The sequence below is a fragment of the Rhipicephalus microplus genome, chromosome 5 (assembly GCF_043290135.1).
Source record: "Rhipicephalus microplus isolate Deutch F79 chromosome 5, USDA_Rmic, whole genome shotgun sequence".
NCBI classification, from domain to species: domain Eukaryota; kingdom Metazoa; phylum Arthropoda; class Arachnida; order Ixodida; family Ixodidae; genus Rhipicephalus; species Rhipicephalus microplus.
The window spans coordinates 178,542,373-178,560,263 of NC_134704.1; the positions used below are offsets into that span (position 1 = coordinate 178,542,373).

A 17,891-nucleotide genomic window follows, 5' to 3' on the forward strand; every position below is an offset into this window, starting at 1 on the left:
AAAAATGAAAGAACAGGCTGTTTTTGTATGAGATAGGAGAGAATTAGTGCCCCAAAAACGTTCCTGCAGCATGCAAAGCAGGCTCACGTGTACCATATCTCCCATCTCCTTCGTCATAGACTGTCTATGAAGATCCCAACGAGCTGTCAGCCACACTCAAGAGACAGGGCCATGTGCATTTCCTGGTGGCCTTTATCACTATGCTCTGCGCCTGGGTGAGTGCTTCTCAAATTTCCTGTCTTTTCCATACCAAAGTCGAACAATGATAGAGCTCTTATGAAACTGGTGTTTGATAGGAGTGTTTTGCTAGTACGAAAGGCAACATATATTCATGTTTGTTTTATTTCGATGCAGAATCAATGGTGTGCATCTGATTGAGGTTTGTACAGTTGTATGTGAGAATAATAATGACTGAAAGCGAGTCACAGAAATATAGGCTGCTTTTATGACTTGCCCATGTCAAGTGCAAGTTTCATGTTGAGTAGGACTTTGGAAATGTCATTGTTTATTTATGCTTCCTTATTCCACATCATGCATGTAATCTGACAAAGATTCTATATTATTGAGGTTATATTTGATAGGCCAATTTGCAAACTAAATGTGCATTTGCAGTGGAAGTGCCTCGGGTGTTTTGATAACCCTTTTTCTGCCGAAAACGAGCTGAGCTCGTCCACTCTGTTTGTACCAATCCTACTGAACACGAGCTAGGCTTGTCTACTCTGAAACAAGCATTTGGGGGTGTTGCAGCTGACATACCATGATCCACCTTGCTGCTGTTTTCTCTTTGACTTGAAGAGATGACCCAATAGAAAAATTTAAAACACTCAAAGCATGCAATATTTTGATCTAAAAAAGACTCAAAATGGAATTGTCATTCCACAATAGGCCTCCCAACCTCAGTCAGGCGCGCGATCTTCACCACCTTTTTAGCAAAAACCAATTGCTCATCACCCCGCTCCCGCCTTCGGACTGTGCTCTCTCAGCACATTCAAGCGCTCTGTACGTACTGTTCTCTGGTAACCATATATGTGCAGCCTCACCTGTGACTCACTCCGAATGTTTAAAAAGATTTTTGAGGTATAGAAAAACGCTTTCAGTATTGCAATGTTACCAGATCCGAGAGTGATTCGTTGACAACATTTGCAGAACCCAGCAATTATGTCGTCAAAGACAGTGCGTCTGAGCAAGTGCTATGTGCGTGTCGATGGTGAACAGTCTGACATTCAAAGTTGGGTAATGGTGCAAAACCTAAATGTATGCTACCGGTAAAACATGTCTTCACTGCAGTTGTCATGTCTTGTCGTAGTTGTCGACAAACTACTGCCACGCTTTTGTATGCATTTGTTTATACAGGAGCGCTCGGATTTCGATTGCTTAGATGCCAAGTTTGTTTTGCGGCTTTAAATTTATTAGGAGGTCAGTGCAAAAAGCCTAAACCTATGTCTGCCCTGTTGAGCCGCTGGCACCATTGCAATGTGCAGTGTTCAGTTTCATAAGAGTTTCGCTTTTGCCAAGGTTTCCGTCAGATAATAACAGCGTTACACCTTAAGTTCACTGCCGCCTTGGAATGGTTTTACAGGCCCCTTTAAAAGCATAATGATGTGCAAGAAAAAATTATTGTATGCCTACTTCGACTATGCATGTTTTCTGCAGCACATGTTTTATTTCGGGTAATATCCATGCCTGACCACGCAGCATGTTTGCTGATTCGAATGTTGCTTTGGTTGTTTTGACAGTTCGTTTGGCCTTCATCATTCTATACAATACCAACTAGAATCGAGCATATTTAACGTTAAGCCAAGATTTGCCCCCGATAACTACGCCGGATTTCGCAAAGCTACCGAATATTTTATTGCCACCTTGGCTCTTTTTTTAGCTCGTTTTGAAAGTGGCAGCTGTATATTGCCCACGGCTCGGGTGCATGTAAGAATGTATTTTACGTGCCAAAATCATGGTATCATTAAGAGGCGTATCGTGGTGTGAAACTTTATAATAATTCTGACCACCTAGGGTTTTTTAATGTACACCTAAATATATTTCAAGTGTAAGGCGCGAAGACAATGGCCAGAGGGTGCGCACACACTGAGTGTCACTTCTGTTCACATTGAGCGTCATCCCACGTTACGCTTCAAATATGCTAAACCAACACACCTCCCTCTGTGCCATTCTTACACTTGATCTAAGCCCACCAGTGTTCTTACATGTCGCTGCCATGGAAATTCAGCTACCGTATGTAGGAACCGAACTAACGACTTCGATCCTAGCATCGCAACACTTCAGCCTGTTAACTAATCGGTGGGTGTTGCTTTCAAAATCTATATGTATAAGCGGTCAGCGCGAACACGCAGTTTAAATCTATATTTGCACTGAGCAGCGACGAGAAGTCTACCGCTATCAGCTGAATAACACACTTGCAAGGCTCACAGTACGGTATTCTAATCATGGTGAATTAAGCTAACAAGCTCTGCTACTGTTGCATTAGGAATGGTTACTTCAGAAAGCCAATGTGCTATCTCGAAATGTACAGTAGTTTTTTATTTGCTGTAGCTTCAGTTTGCAATAGCACTTTCTTTTTATATGAGCCTGGCCATCACATTTCTTTCATTTATTAGTTAGTAATACTTCACACATTGAAAAATTCTCCAAAGTGACAAGACCATGGAAAGTATCAGCAAACTGCCATAATCCACTCTTGTCGCCTTTGCTCCTTGCACTGTAGAACTTGACGGGCAGTTTTCAGCTCTTTGTCATTTTTAAACTTTTGTAGCAGCTCCCAATGCAGCAGAAGTGCATGCTTGCTTTCTAGGATGACGAAAAAGTGGTGCCCATAGCGTGCGAAATGCAAGATAAAAGCCTCAAAAAACATGCTTTTCGTGCGCGCAATCGGCAATGCAAGCAAGTGGGGCCCATACAAGCGACTGCAGGTTTCTTCTTTTCACTATAGGGCAGCATACGGCACTGCGTAATTTCGAGCCTGTCTTCCCCATAGCACGCGCATGCCAGAAATAGCTTCAATAAAAACAAGTGCTTATTTGGCAAGCTTAATTAAATGAAACAAAATTAGAATTTTCCTGCGATTGTGGCAGCGACTACACAAAGCAGCATATTTTCTCTAAATCACCGGATGCAGAAGATGACTGTGTATCAGTATATTGGCAGCGGACGCTGTTAGATGCAACCATGCCTTCAAGGTCACTTCTAGGGTTCGTTTTTATGGATACGTTGAAGGGGGTCTGTCCTATGTATGGCTGACATAGAAGCCTAGGTAATGTTCTAGCTGCACACAGTTGTACCGTGCACAATTAAGGTCTCCTTTCTGTAGGTCAACAAAACAACACTTTATTGCTTTGTTAGCAATAACGCGTAAATGTCGCATAGAGGGACTTCTGCTCTAGGCAGATAACAAAGGGTAGACGCTTACGCCTTAGTCGTGGACGTCCTTGGCTTGCAGTAAGTTCCGGGGGGTCGTCCATTCTGCATGGTCGCCGATGGCAGAAAGAGCGTCCAGCCGTCGGCAAGCTCATTTTATCCACTGTCCTGGTTTCCCCCTCCCTGAGGAGGGTTTGTTCCTTTACTGAGAGAGGAAAACTCGTTCTGTGAGTTGGGAAAGGGGAAAAATGCGCGCTGGCTGCGATGTGACCAGTCCCTTCGGAAGAGGCTTTCATTGACTCATTTCTCAAAGCTACAGACATCTCGTCGCAGTTAGGCTGCCGTGCTGCTGTAAAAAGGAAAGGGTCGCTGAATGCATGTGCTCCCCCACAATGCTTATCTCTGAAATATGTTGGATAACATAACTTTAATGTTTCCGCACCGTTTTCTTGCTTCTTTTGGGCGAGAGTGTTCTTATCGCCGGCGCCCGTGTTTGGAGGCATCGCTGCGACGCGCAGGTGCAGAAGTGGTCCCGACCTGTTTCGCCACCCCCCCCCCACACACACACACACAGATAGGAGCCGTCAGGGTTGAAGACGTTTGGGGACCCGCACCTGGCGTCCAAGGCGGGTGGTGTAGGGTGTGAGCCTAGGCGTTGCGCGCTGTTGTCGGCGAATTACGGGAGGCGTGCGGGGGTTGGTAGGCTCCTGGGAAAGGATGTATGATTGCTTTAGGCGGTCGTTGGAAACGCGTACATTCTTTCCACTGATTTGCAGGGTGAATGTTTTGTCGTCACGACAGATGACTTTGTAAGGTCCGGAGTAAGGCGCCTGGAAAGGTGCGCGTACGGTGTCGTCGCGGAGGAAGGCATGCGAGCATGTTGCCAGGTACTTAAACACGAACAGGGTCGGCTTGGTGTGGCGAGCCGCTGGTGAGGGGCGCAGCGTGGCCATTGTGCAATGGAGTCGAGCGACGAAGTCTGCAGGGTCTAAACTGGTTATGGTTACATCAGAGGCCGGAGCGGAGAGGAGTTCTCCAGGTAGGCGAAGCGGCTCCCCGTAGACGAGTTCCGCGGGCGTGGCTTGAATGTCTGGCTTGAAAGTTGCGCGCAGACTGAGAGCGACGGCGGGGAGGGCTTTCAGCCAGGTTGAGTGAGGGTGGCACATGATGGCTGCCTTGAACTGCCGGTGAAACTGTTCAATCATCCCGTTGGCGCAAGGGTGGTAGCTAGTTGTCCGTGAACGCTCGAACCCGGTGGAGAGGCCGAGGAGCCTGAAGAGTTGAGATTCGAATTGCCTTCCTTGATCGGTGGTGACTCGACGAGGAGTGCCAAAGCGTGAAACCCAGCCGGAGAAGAAGGCTGATGCGACGTCTTCTGCGGTGATCCTTTCGAGTGGCCACACCTCGGGCCAACGAGTGTAACGATCGATGGAGGTGAGGCAATAGCGGTAAAGGCTGGTTGGTGGGAGGGGGCCGATGAAGTCGATGTGGACGTGCTGGAACCGTTCCGTCGGGAGGGGGAATTCTCCGAGTAGCAACGTGACATGCCGTGTGATTTTAGCGCGCTGGCATTGAATGCATGTGCGTGCCCAGGTGCAGCAGTCCCGTTGCATTGAGGGCCACGCGTACCGATCAGTCATGAGGCGTGTAGAAGCTCGAATGCCGGGATGACTGAGATTGTGTAACCGGTTGAAGAGGCTTTGGCGATGCAAAGAAGGGATGTATGGTCTCACTCGTCCTATTCATATTGCTACGGTATGAGCCGGGCTGTAGTATGTTCCGGGTAGATAGAAGAGCAAGACGACGTTGTCTGGTGCGGCCTGAGGACTCCATCTTTATCGCGACGGAAAGTTCACCGCTTCTACAGTCGACGAAAGCGCCACATCCTTGGAGAAAGTCAAGATCGAGAATCTCATCGTGGGTACAACGTTGCAGCACAAGAAACTCTGTTGGGAACACCTTTCCTGCCAATAAGACATTGACGGCACAAACTCCGACTGGATGAAGTACTTCCCCACCAACACCACGAAACCTTCTTGATTCGCCCCAAGAAAACAACCTTGCGGTCAATGTGACTTTTGAAAGAAAGACTCATAACTGATATCGTAGCACCAGTGTCCACCAACGCACTTGTACAAAAGCCATCTATTTCCACACGTATCTTGTTCTTGGATATTATAACTGGCGGAGGCATCTGAGGCAAATGCTGTTGTGCGACCTCACCTCCATCGGTCGCGCTGGCTAGTTTCCCGGTGGCGGCGGTGATGACAGGCGTCGTCCCGGCAGAGGGGAACGATGCAGTCGGCCAGATAGAGGCATCAAACTACGGTCAGAAGCGGGAGAACTGCCACGGTGATTTCCCCGCCGTGAGGTACTCCTGGAATAGGCGGGCCAATGACTGTTGTTGTGACCAGTGCCCGCTGGCGGAAACTCTGATGGGGAACGATATCGAGATGGCGGCTCTCTCTGTCGACGACAGAACCGAGCTATATGCCCGGCGATACCGCAGCTGTAGCACACAGGGGCTTGGCGGTATGCATTGTACTCCTGGAAGGCATTGCGCTGACGTGGTGGTGGTACGGGTACATCTTCGTTCGGATCGTAATAGGTGTTGGCTGGCTGATGGGGGTAACTGAAGCGGTCTTCGTACCTCGGTAGCGGGTAGTTATTGCGCTGTGACCTCGGTGGTGAGGGTGGCCTGTAGTTGCAGTCATCATTGCCTGCTGCAGCAATTGACACGGAAGGGCGAGAGAAAGGCGGTGCAGGTGTAGCTTCGTACGGCGTCGCGCGAGCGTGTCGAGTGAGCTCTTCTTGAACGATCTGGCATATTGTCGACGCGAGATCAAGCGGTGTGTATTTGTCAACACTTGCCACGGTGGTTACATTCGGTAGGCGACCGAACTAGGGGGTGATACGTCGCATCTTCAGGGTCTCGAACGTGCGACAGTGGCTTATGACGTCGGTTACCATAGCAAGGCTGTCTTTGCTGATGAGGAACTGATACACGTCTTCGGCAATGTCCTTCATAGAAGGGTTGACATAGAAGGGTTGACAATCTTGCAGAGCTTCAAGATTGCAGAAGGGTTGACAATCTTGCAGAGCTTCAAGATTGCCTCGACATAGGTCGTGCACGTCTCTCCTGGGATCTGAGCTCTCTGCAGTAACGTTTGTTCCGCCTGCTTTCTCTTAGCTACGGAGTCTCCAAAGCACGCTCTTATTTCGGAAACGAAGCGATCCCATGACGCGAGGGCATTTTCGTGGTTCTCGTACCACGTGAGTGCTGGGTCCGTTAAGAAAAATACTACATTGGTCAGCTGGGTCGCTGCGGGTAGTATTTGCTCACCCGTTTGTAGTGTGTGAGCCAGGCATCCACGTGCTTGCCAGATTCACCACGGAATGTGCGAGGCACTATCATATCTTGACTCAACCAGGGACCAGCCGCACGCGAACCTGGTACTAGCGGTGCTACTGGGACTGGTAGAAGGTCTGCAGCTGCGGGGATCCGGTTTCCTTCTTTGCCATGAGACATCTCAGCTGCCAGTGGTAACGGGGGCAGTCCAGCAAGGCGGGGGCTTTGTCGTAGAACAGGCGCTTGAAGCGTCGTGTTGCTTGGTTGATTACCCAGCGCCTCCACCACAAAACTGTTATGGTTGAATTAAAGGGTAGGTGGATTTATTTACAGGGTGAGGATGAAGTTCGGCCGTCGCATGAAGATGGAATCCTCAGGCCGCACCAGACAACGTTGTCTTCCTCTTCTATCTACCGGCACATACTACAGCCCGGCTCATACCGTAGCAATACTGAAGGTTCTGTAGCGGTCGTTAACAATGATTGATTGATTGATATGTGGGGTTTACTGTCCCAAAACCACTATATGATTATGAGAGACGCATCGTTAACAACGATGAAAGCGAGAAAGGTACAGTCTCTGGCAAGCGCAGTTGCTCTTACGGGTCGCAGCTCCTAGGCATGATTAGCGCCACTTTGCGATCACAGGAGCAGCAGATGTTACGCCATCTGTTGAGGCGACCTGCTTCTGTGTTTGACTTTTGCCAAGAGGAGAAGCCACTATCTTTACCATGTTCTCGCGCTCACCATAGGATTGACACCAACACTGCCCATCCGATTCGACAAAAGCCTTACCGAGTGTCGTCATCAGAACGAAAAGTTATTGCCGACCAGGTTCAGAAAATGCTGAAGAAGGGTGTTATTGAAGAGTCGTGTAGCCCGTGGGCAGCACCGGTCATCTTGGTTAAGAAAAAAGACGGTGCCTGGCGGTTCTGCGTTGATTACAGAAGACTCAACGCCGTGACCAAAAAAAAATGTATATTTGCTGCCTAGGATTGACGTTGTTATTGACTGCTTACACTCGGCTTCGTACTTTTCTTCAATAGACCTACAATCAGGATATTGGCAGATACCTATGCACCCTTCAGACAAGGAGAAGACCACATTCGTGACGCGTAATGAACTGTACCAATCCAGTGTGATGCCGTTTGGGCTTTGCAATGCTTCCGCCACTTTTGAAAGGTTCATGGACTCTGTCCTTCGTGGTCTTTAATGGGAGGTGTGCTTATGCTTCCTGGATGACGTCGTCATTTTTGGGCGTACCTTCGAAGAGCACAACATCTGTTTAAGCCTTGTTTTAGACTGTGTCGGAAAGGCTGGCTTGATTTTTAATGGGAGGTGTGCTTATGCTTCCTGGATGACGTCGTCATTTTTGGGCGTACCTTCGAAGAGCACAACATCTGTTTAAGCCTTGTTTTAGACTGTGTCGGAAAGGCTGGCTTGATTTTGAACTCTAAGAAGTGCCGGTTTGGTGAACGACAAGCTTTAGTCCTTGGTCACCTAGTTGACAAAGATGGCGTCAGGCTGGATCCCCGCAAAATTGAAGCAGTCGGCACATTCAAACCACCCCAGACACTGAAGGAACTTCGCAGCTGCTTGGGCCTATGTTCCTACTTTCGCCGCTTTGTGCCCCGATTCGCGGACGTAGTACACCCACTGACGAGCTTGTTGCGAAAGGACAGCCCATTCGAATGAACACCTGATTGTGATGCCGCGTTTTCTGAACTGAAATTTCTAGTAACATCTGAGCCTATTCTTCGTCATTTTGATCCTTCTGCTCCTATAGAAGTGCACAGTGACTGACGCAAGTGGAATTGGCATTGGAGGTGTGCTTGTTCAGCCCCATGATAATGCAGAGCATGTTGTTGCTTATACGAGTTGATCTCTAATCAATGCTGAAATGAATTATACGGTGACAGAGCAAGAATGTTTAGCGGCTGTATTCGCCATTCAGAAGTTTCGATGTTACCTCTACGGTCGTCCATTCACGATTGTGACAGACCATCATTCATTATGTTGGCTTGTTACCCTCCGAGACCCTTCTGGCCGCTTTGATCGATGGGCTTTACGCCTTCAAGAATTTGACTTCAGCATTTCGTACAGAAGTGGACGACGTCATTCGGACACTGATTGCCTTTCTCGCCTACCTATGACCACGACGGAGGACAGTGCACATACCTTTGACATCTGTTTTGCTGTGGTCTCTCACACGTTTTGTGATGCCAATATCTTCAAACGAAAACAATTGAATGATTTATCTTTAGATGCTTTGTTCGTTGACGCTCGGAATCTCAAAGGCAGTGGTCGCTTTCGCATTCGTGATGGACTGTTGTGCAAAACGAATTACTCAGCAACCGGCGCACGTTATTTTCTGGTTGTACCTCAAAGTCTTCGATGCGACATTCTCCCTACTATGCACGATGATCCAACGTCGGGACACCTTGGGTTCATTCGCACCCTGCATCGAGTGCAGCAGCATATTTACTGGCCCCGAATACGAGATTTTACGAAACAATACGTCTCGAGCTGCGAGAATTGCCAGCGCCACAAACGACGTACCAGTGCACCGCACGACCTTTTTCATCCCGTAGAACGGCCTACTATGCCTTTCGAGCAAGTGGGCATCGACTTATTGGGCCCGTTTCCGCGATCTTCGAACAATAACCACTGGATAATAGTGTGCATCGACCACCTTACCAGATACGCCAAAACCGCTGCGATACCATCTTCTACAGCTGATGGCGTCACTGCCTTTTTGTTACGCTTCGTTGTTCTTCGCCATGGTCCACCTCAAGTAATCATCAGTGATCGTGGTCGCCAATTCATCGCGGATGCTGTGGAAGAATTGCTTCGCCTGTGCACTTCACAGTTCAGACATTCGACACCATACCATCCCCAGATGAATGGTCTTGTAGAACGTATTAATCGAACTCTTACTAACATGCTCGCAATGTACGTCGCGTTCACTCACAAAAACTGGGATGTGATTTTACCATTTATTACTTTACATATAATACAGCGAAGCACGAGACCACGGACTTCACGCCCTTCTACCTGCTCTACGCTCGATCACCACGCAGCTCCCTTGATACAATCCTCCCATTTAAGCTCCATACCGATGAGTCCGTGGCCAAAACATTGTGCCGGGCTGAAGAAGTCCGCCAAATTGCTCGCTTGCACGCACAGGCATCACAAGATCGCTCCAAGCAATGATACGATCAATGCCATGATGCCATTTCATTCCGCAAAGGTGAATTCGAGTGGTTGTGGACCCCCCCCAACGAAAACCTGGTTTATGTAAGAGGTTTTAACTGCAGTACACAGGCCCCTATGTCACTGTAGATCGCTTGACTGACTTGACGTACGCTGTGGCACGCTTGACGACACCTTCTCGTCGGTCAAATCGAATGCAGTTAGTGCACGTGGCTCGCCTCAAGAAGTTTCATCCCTCCAGTGACATAAACTCGCCACCTGGGCTTCGTCTGTGAACCGGGATTGCTACGGTATGAGCTGGGCTGTAGTATGTGCCGGGTAAGGTAGAAGAGGAAGACGACATTGTCTGGTGCGGCATGAGGACTCCATCTTTACCGCGACGGCCGAACTTCATCCTCACCCTGTAAATAAATCCACCTACCCTTTAATTCAACCGTAACAATATGTCACAGTAGAGAGCGTCCGTTGACCCAGGGATGGTAACTTTTTGAAGTTGAAGGGAAGAGCCATTCTCGAGGAGCTGCTGGAGTTCGGTGTCCGTTTTTTGAGCTTTGGCGAGGGTGTCGGTTGTAACTGTTGGTAGCTAGACAGCCGAGACGCGAGAGAGTGTGTTGGCGACCACGTTTTCCTTTCTGCTGATGTGGCGGATATCTGTGGTGAATTGAGTGATGAAGGACAGCTGATTCTGCTCGACCGGTGGAAGTTTTTCGCGGCGTCGGGAGAAGGCGTAAGTGATAGGTTTATGGTCGGTGTATATGGTGCAGTGCTGTGCCTCAAGTATGTGGCGAAAGTGTTGGACTGCTTCGTAGATTGCGAGGAGCTCTCTGTAGTATGCTGGCCAAGTTGTCTCCGCAGGGGGCGGGGTGGCATCGTCGATGCTGCCGGAAGGCGGGGGCGGCTTCGGGGAAAAGAGTGTCTTCGAGAAGAATGCCAAGGGGTGCCAGTTGTTTCCCACACGCTGCATGAGAGAGGCTCCGACGGCGGTGCTAGAGGCGTCTGTGAAAAGACCCAGGGGCGCCTCTGGCTTGGGATGGGAGAGCAGCGTAGCGTTGCAGAGGGCAGTTTTGCAGTCTTCGAACGCTTGCGTTAAGGCTGGGGACCAAGTGACAGGATGGTTGCCGCGTTGGCCGGCCAACGCATCATGGAGAGGGGTCTGATATGTGGCTGCTTTAAACACGAAGCACCTGTAAAAGTTGGACATGCCCAGGAAACGGGGGAGGTCTTTCGCTGTGGCAGGCAGCGCGTAATTTTTGCAGGGCCAGGATGCAGTCAGGCAAGGGTCTAGTTCCTTCTGCAGAGATTTCATGACCAAGAAACGTGACGATGGGGGTGCCAAGCGTGCTCTTCTGAACGTTTATGAGTAAGCGGTGTTCGTCGAGGTGCTGGAACAGTTGACGAAGGTGTTGGCGATGTCCCGTTTCGTTGCGGGAGAAGATCAAGATGTCGTCTAGGTCGACCAAACAGAAGTCCAGGCCGTGGACGACGTCGTCGATAAAGCGTTGAAAGGTTTGCCCCGCGTTGCGGAGACCAAAACTCATGAAAGGGAATTCGAATAGGCCGAAAGGCGTGATAATTGCGGTCTTTGGGACGTCATCCGGGTTTACAGGAATTTGTGTGTAGGCCTTTACGAGGTCCACCACCGAGAAGATAGTGCTGCCTTCTAAGCGGTGTGCAAAGTCCTGTATATGACGGACGGGGTACCTGTCGGGGACGGTGCGGGCGTTGAGGGCGCGATAATCTCTGCAGGGGCACCAGCCATTGGTCTTCTTTGGTACCAGATGAAGTGGTGAGGCGTAAGGTCCCTCCGAGCGGCGGGCAGTACCTTCGCGGACCATGGCTTCAAATTCGGCCTGTGCGATTTGTAGGCGGTCCGGGGCTAGCCACCGGCGCGGCATGAAACCGGGGGGCCGGGAGTAGTACGAATGTAGTGCACGGTTGAGTGGCGCACCTCTGGCGGACGCCCACTAGGTCGAGTCAGGTCGGGAAAGTCTGCGAGGATGTCATGGTATGGCGACTGATTCCCGATGGTGAGTGCCTTGACGTTAGGCTGTTGGGTGGTCGCACGTTGGCCCGGTGTGCAGAGGCCTGTTGTAGCGTCGATAAGTCGGTCATATCGGCAGTCAGGTAGAAGATTGTAGTACGCCAAGAAGTTGGACCCGATGATCGGCTCTGCGACGCCGGCGATGACGAAATTCCGTGGAAAATCTTGACACAGGTTTTTGAGGTTGATGTTAAGGCGGAGCGAGCCGCAGGTCTTGGTGGTCGAACGGTTTGCCGCGTTGAGCTCAAAGGACGTGCAAGGACGCTTGTCACACAGGAAGGTTCGGGGAAAGCAACAGATGTCGGAGCCACAGTCGATGAGGAACCGCCGCTTTGTGACTTGGTCGGTGACGAGTATGCGACGGCCTCTAAGTTGGCAGCTCGCGATCGTCTCTACGGGCTGCCGTTGAAGTTGCCCTAACGTCCAGCTGAGCAAGGTGGTTGACATTTCCGGGTGTGATGGTTAACGGACGTTCGTCACTATGTTTGTTGATAGCGGACGAGAAAGCATTAACATGAACTTTTTATTTCATGGCATGGGTGGAACGGCTGACGACGCACGGATACGCTACCGTGTGCAGCGTCGTTTAGTCGGACGTCGCGGCCAACCCAGCAGTCAGGGTCGCAACTCCGGAGGTCCAGGATCAGGCCATGGCTCACGAGGACCACACCCGGTAGGCCTCGCCCACGAACCTGCTCCCGGCCACTGCACCCAGGCAGGAGCCGTTCGGCAGGTCTCGGCCTTGGACCTTGAACAGACACACCGGAGCTCGACCTGGCCGACACGTACGGGTCTCACGTCCGGCTCAGGAACGCTGCCAGGAACTCGTCCTCTCGAGCGGCACACCGTTTCGTCTGCCTTCGTGGCCTCAACTCTTGAGCTGCATTGGCGGAGATGCCTTGACCAGCGCGACCTCGGACCTCGTTTCCAAGCTTTTGATCACCTTCCGGGCGTACCGGTTCCACGTGCGGGTTCTGGCCAGCACACTACAGCTGCGGTGCGGCAGCTCACTCACCGGCGTTCGTCGCCTTGGCCAGGGCACAGCCAGGTACCCTCGGGTGCGCACCTCGTGAGCTCGCGGCCCACTTCCGAGGCTGGTGCGTCGCTCGGTACTGCTCGGCACCACTCGGCGATCCTCGATTCAGGCAGCAACTCTCCTGGCATCTGAATCCTCGGCCACCCTGAACCTCGCCCGGCTCCATGGTCCTCCGTACACACGCCCGCGTCTCGCCCGGCAGAACATCTCGCTCGTCCCTTGCCGAAGTGCGACGCTCTGGTGACACTGGCGCTTGATGGCGTAGGTGCGACTACGGAGCAGTCAACCCGCATAGGAGACGCGATGCTCCATGCGGGGAATAGCCAGCCCGTCCAGCGAAGAGCGTGCGCCGAGACGCGATGCTCGACGCAACCGTGACCATTAGCCAGGCCACGTTCATCGCTGTGTTCAACGGCTGACCGCGGAGACGCCTCGCCGAGATCCGCGATGCCCTCGGCAAGGAAGAGAACAGCAGGTCAGGCCGCGCCCCGAGATGCAGCACTCGTGCCGGCAATGCCGCCCAAGCTGGTGGTTGAACGGCAGCAGCGTGGACGGCTGCGTTCCCTGGCCGGGACCTCGATCGCCTGCGTCCGACACTTCGGCCCGCTGTCTCCCGTCTGCCGCTGCTCCGGCTCGTCCCCAGCCACACAGCCTACTGCCACGTAATGATCGCACGTGGCCCAATCGTGGCACGCCACCTCTATGGGCCACCACTGGTCATGAGCTGATTGGCGCACAGTTGACTCGTAATCGCACGTGCCTTCTTCTTCTCTTCTTCATTTCTTGTTGTCGCCTTCGTGCCACCTGCTCTCCGCTCGTCTTCTTCAGTTCTGGTTTGATGCTCCTCGGCGTCTTCAAGTCCTTTCCTTACACCGGGCTTTGTCCCCGAAGCTGCGATGGTAGTAGCAGGGGCCGTTACCGTTTCCGTGCGACGAAGCGGCGTTGTTGTCTTGGCTTTGAGAGCGTTTTTGTGGACGCAGCTTCGGGCTTTGATCCAGGCGCCTTTGAATTGAGTCCAGCTGACGGGTGATTTCGTCGGCACGGCGCGCGAGCTCGCTGCTGGACTGTCGGGTGTCAACGGCGTTGACGGTGAGAGTTGATGCTGGCAACGAAATCTCGATGACTTGATCAGCGATGCGAGAGATCTGGTCTAGCGGCAGATTCGGCTGCACCTGGAGGATGGCCTGCGCATATGAGGGTAGACGCTGAAGCCAGATGATACGGAGGAGGGAGTCGTCAACAGGGGTGCTGCCCAAGAGGTCATGCATGTAACGCAGGAGCTGCGATGGCTTGCAGTCACCGAGTTCTTCGTGCTGGAGTAAGTGACGCACCTTCTCGTCTTGTAAAGGTGAGAGCCGGCGGATCAGTTTCCTCTTCAAGTGTAGATAACGGTCATCAGCCGGGGGATTCGCAAGTATATCGCGAACCTCAGCCGCATCGCGATAGTCTAGATGGGTGACGATGTAGTCATAGCGCGTCCGGTCCTGGGTGATGCGTGCCGTGGAAAACTGCGCCTCGACTTGAGCGAACCACACGTCAGGCGCCTCTGCCCAAAACGGCGGAAGTTGGACGGCGACGCGACAAACATCCGTGTTGGTGGCGGCCGCAGCAATGGAGGCGCCCGAGGTGGCAGGGACCGCTGGAGCGAAGTTTTGGGGGGCGTGACCCAAGTGGGGTGGTGCACAGTCGTTGGACGAGAGTGCTTTATTTTCATTGCACTGCTGCTGTTCCCGGAGCTGCTGCTCTTGGTTCTGGATCACTTGCTGCTGGGCCTGCAGTTGTTGTTGCAGTTGCTGTACTTGTTGTTGAAGAGTAGCAAGGGTTTCCTCGTCGGCCATGGCGGTGCGGTACGTTCGTTTTCCAGGTCACCAGATGTGGGATAACATAACTTTAATGTTTCCGCACTGAAGGTTCTACAACGACTGCCGCTGAATCGGGGCACACACACAGTTTTCTTGCTTCTTTCGAGCGAGAGTGTTCTTATCGCCAGCGCCCGTGTTTGGAGGCGTCGCCGCGACGCGCAGGCGCAGAAGCAGCGCCAACCCGTTTCACCACAAATATATGTTTTGAATTTCTGACTTTCTCTGCATTGAAATATAAAGAGGTTAGGGCGCTTTCTGTTCCGTGGCACAGTGAAGTCAATCCTCTGCATGTTTTCAGAAAAGATATTTTGATTTTATTTTTTTAATGAAGTGCCTGTGAATGATTTTTTTTTAGTTGTTTCAACAGTCATACTAGAATCAAACAGGCAAATAAAAAAAACTGTATTCTTGCACCGTTCTCAACATAAATGCTCAGTAGGGTAAGCATTAATGTGAAGCTTTTCGACGCTTCATTACAAATTACTGTATTTACTCGCATAATAAGTGCACTTTTTTTTTCAGAAAATCTGGCTCGACGTTAGGGGTGCACCAATTACGCGGGGTAAAATTTTCGAAAATTTTTCATACTCTGTTCTCACGCTTTAAATCCGCACATTTGTCAATTCAAAGGCGACTTTATCATTTACCAATTAATTCCGCATAAAACAAACATACCCATATATCTTTTAATGAACAAGTGAGAGCCGTCAACTGCACACACACATGTAAAATTTATTTACCCAGAAGCCGTGGGTGTTCCTCCTTTTCCCTATTCACAGTCCGAGTCAGAGAGCACACATTCATCCTCGCCGAGCGGGAATTCGTTTTCGGTGTCCAAATCAACCGCACCTCACGACATGTCTTCCTCACACGCATCTAGTGTGTTCAAGATACCCGTCTTTTTGAAGCTTTTCTTGACAACTTCGTCGGAGATTGCCTGCCACGCTTCCACGATCCAAGCGCGCAGTATTTCCGCAGGCGGCCTCTTAATCTTACCACCTGGAGTCAGTTGATGTTGCCTTCCAGCCATCTAGGTGGTGTACAGCTTTTGAACATTGTTCTTGAAAGGCTTATTCAAGGACACGTCCAAAGGCTGGAGTATCGATGTGAGGCCGCCGGAAATCACTGCCAGATCTATGCACAGCTCCTTTAGCTCAGCTCGTATGTGGTCTATTAGGTGCCCACGAAAATTGTTCACAACAAGCATGGACGGGAACAGACCACCCAGCCACCGACCCCAGACTGTTTCCACCCAATTCACTATGTGCCCCGCTCATCCAGCCTTTTTCATGGACTCATACGTAGATGACTTGAGGTAACGTTGCATTCGGGAGCATCTTACGCTTAAAAATAACGTAATGCGTTAGCTTTGACCGATCTCGTGTCACCGCCAGCATTACGATGCATCGTTGTTTCAGCGCCAGACGTTCTGATGATGACGCTCCGTGCACCTTTCTCTTCCACTGTCGTGTTTCGTGGCATATCAAAGCAAAGGGGGGTCTGATCAGCACTGCCGATCTGGGACAAAATGAGGTCTTTCTGCTGTCGAAGCTTTATAACGAAACGGTGGAAGTCCACCACTTTGTCCCCATATGCTGCGGGCAAGCGCAGGTACAAGGTGGCCCGCCTTTGCTGTGCGAGGCCACGACGCCGCATAAAACGAGTGGTCCATCCGGAGCTGGCTTTAAACTCTTTTGCTTCTATGCGCTGCACTCGGGCTATTCCGCTCGCCTATGTCTGCACAATATCTAATGACACAGCATAGCCGTCTCGTCGTAGCTCCCGTATATGCCGGACCAGTTGCCCTAAAGGGCAACTGGTCCGGCATATACCAACGTATGAATACCTGTTGGTCTTGGCACCAGGGAAAGCCCATCGTGTCTTCTTCGTCGCCTGAAGTTTTCTTCTTGATTCCTCCAGTGCCGAATACTGGTTTCTCCAACACCGAAATGCCTGCTTGCAGCCCGGTTGCCGTGCTACAGCCCGTACTGCACTGCCTTCAGTTTAAATCTAGCCGTGTAGCTTGTGTACTTCCCCACGGTGGAACCAAAGTTGAATACACGACCACAGCATACGCATAGCGCTTGCAAAATGGCGTTTATTTTTTTTCCTCTGATGGTGGTGATGGCAATCGAGCCCCCAGCATTGTACACGTGACGTTCAAGAAGCGTGGCAATTCGGCGGGTATAAGTAATTGATACAACGGCCGTTTTTTTTTTTCGCTCATGGATACTTTTTTTTAAAGTTTTATTTTGACAAACACGTTGGTTAGGTTGTTGCAGTTCGAATTTTTTTATTTGCTCGTCGTTTTGCCTTCTTTTTTTCTTCAGGGTACAGGGACCGTGTTCCAACTGTACCGCTGGGGGGGTAGAATTGTTTCTGATCGCGGCCAAGTTCGGGGTGCTCCTATTATGCGCGGAATTAAAAAAATAGAATTTTCCGCGACCAAACTAGAGGTGTGCCTAATATGCGAGTGCACTGATTATGCGAGTAAATATGATAAATCTAGGTGAGGAGCCTTGTTTAAGTCGCAAAAGGGTTGACAGGCGGGCTATTTGGTACAAATTCATAATGAAAAAATTGGAAGCGCAAACCAACGGGACACAAGAGAAGAGAAAAACAAGCGCAGACTAAAACTCAGTTTATTCAGAGAAGAAATTATATACCAGAAAGAAGAGAAAGGGAAAAAACTGGAGAGAAGGTTCTACCATGATCAGGTTTCGTCCACAAACTCTTAGATTGTGAAATCTCGTTTCTGGACGACACCTGATCATGGTGGAACCTTCTCTCCAGTTTTTTTCTCTTTCTCTTCTTTCTGGTATATAATTTCTTCTCTGAATAAACTGAGTTTCAGTCTGCGCTTGTTTGTCTCTTCTCTTGTGTCCTGTTGGTTTGCGCTTCCAATTTTTTCATTATGAACTTGTTCAAGTCACTTCATAGCTAGCTGCTTTATAGAGTGATCTACAAGTTGGTCATTGGCAAATAGCCAAGAGTGCTACCTGAAACAGGACCCAGCTCAACT

At 50.6% G+C, this 17,891-nt stretch overlaps 1 protein-coding gene across 3 annotated transcripts in view; it reads left to right on the plus strand.

Annotated features, from left to right (window-relative positions):
* LOC119174089 (stimulator of interferon genes protein) overlaps positions 1 to 17,891 on the plus strand; it is a 119,008-nt gene that overhangs the window by 29,261 nt on the left and 71,856 nt on the right. For all 3 annotated transcript variants that reach the window (XM_037424891.2, XM_037424889.2, XM_037424890.2), the window contains one exon: positions 120 to 215. In XM_037424891.2, the coding sequence (XP_037280788.1) occupies positions 120 to 215 (96 nt within the window). The remainder of the gene's footprint in view (positions 1 to 119; positions 216 to 17,891) is intronic.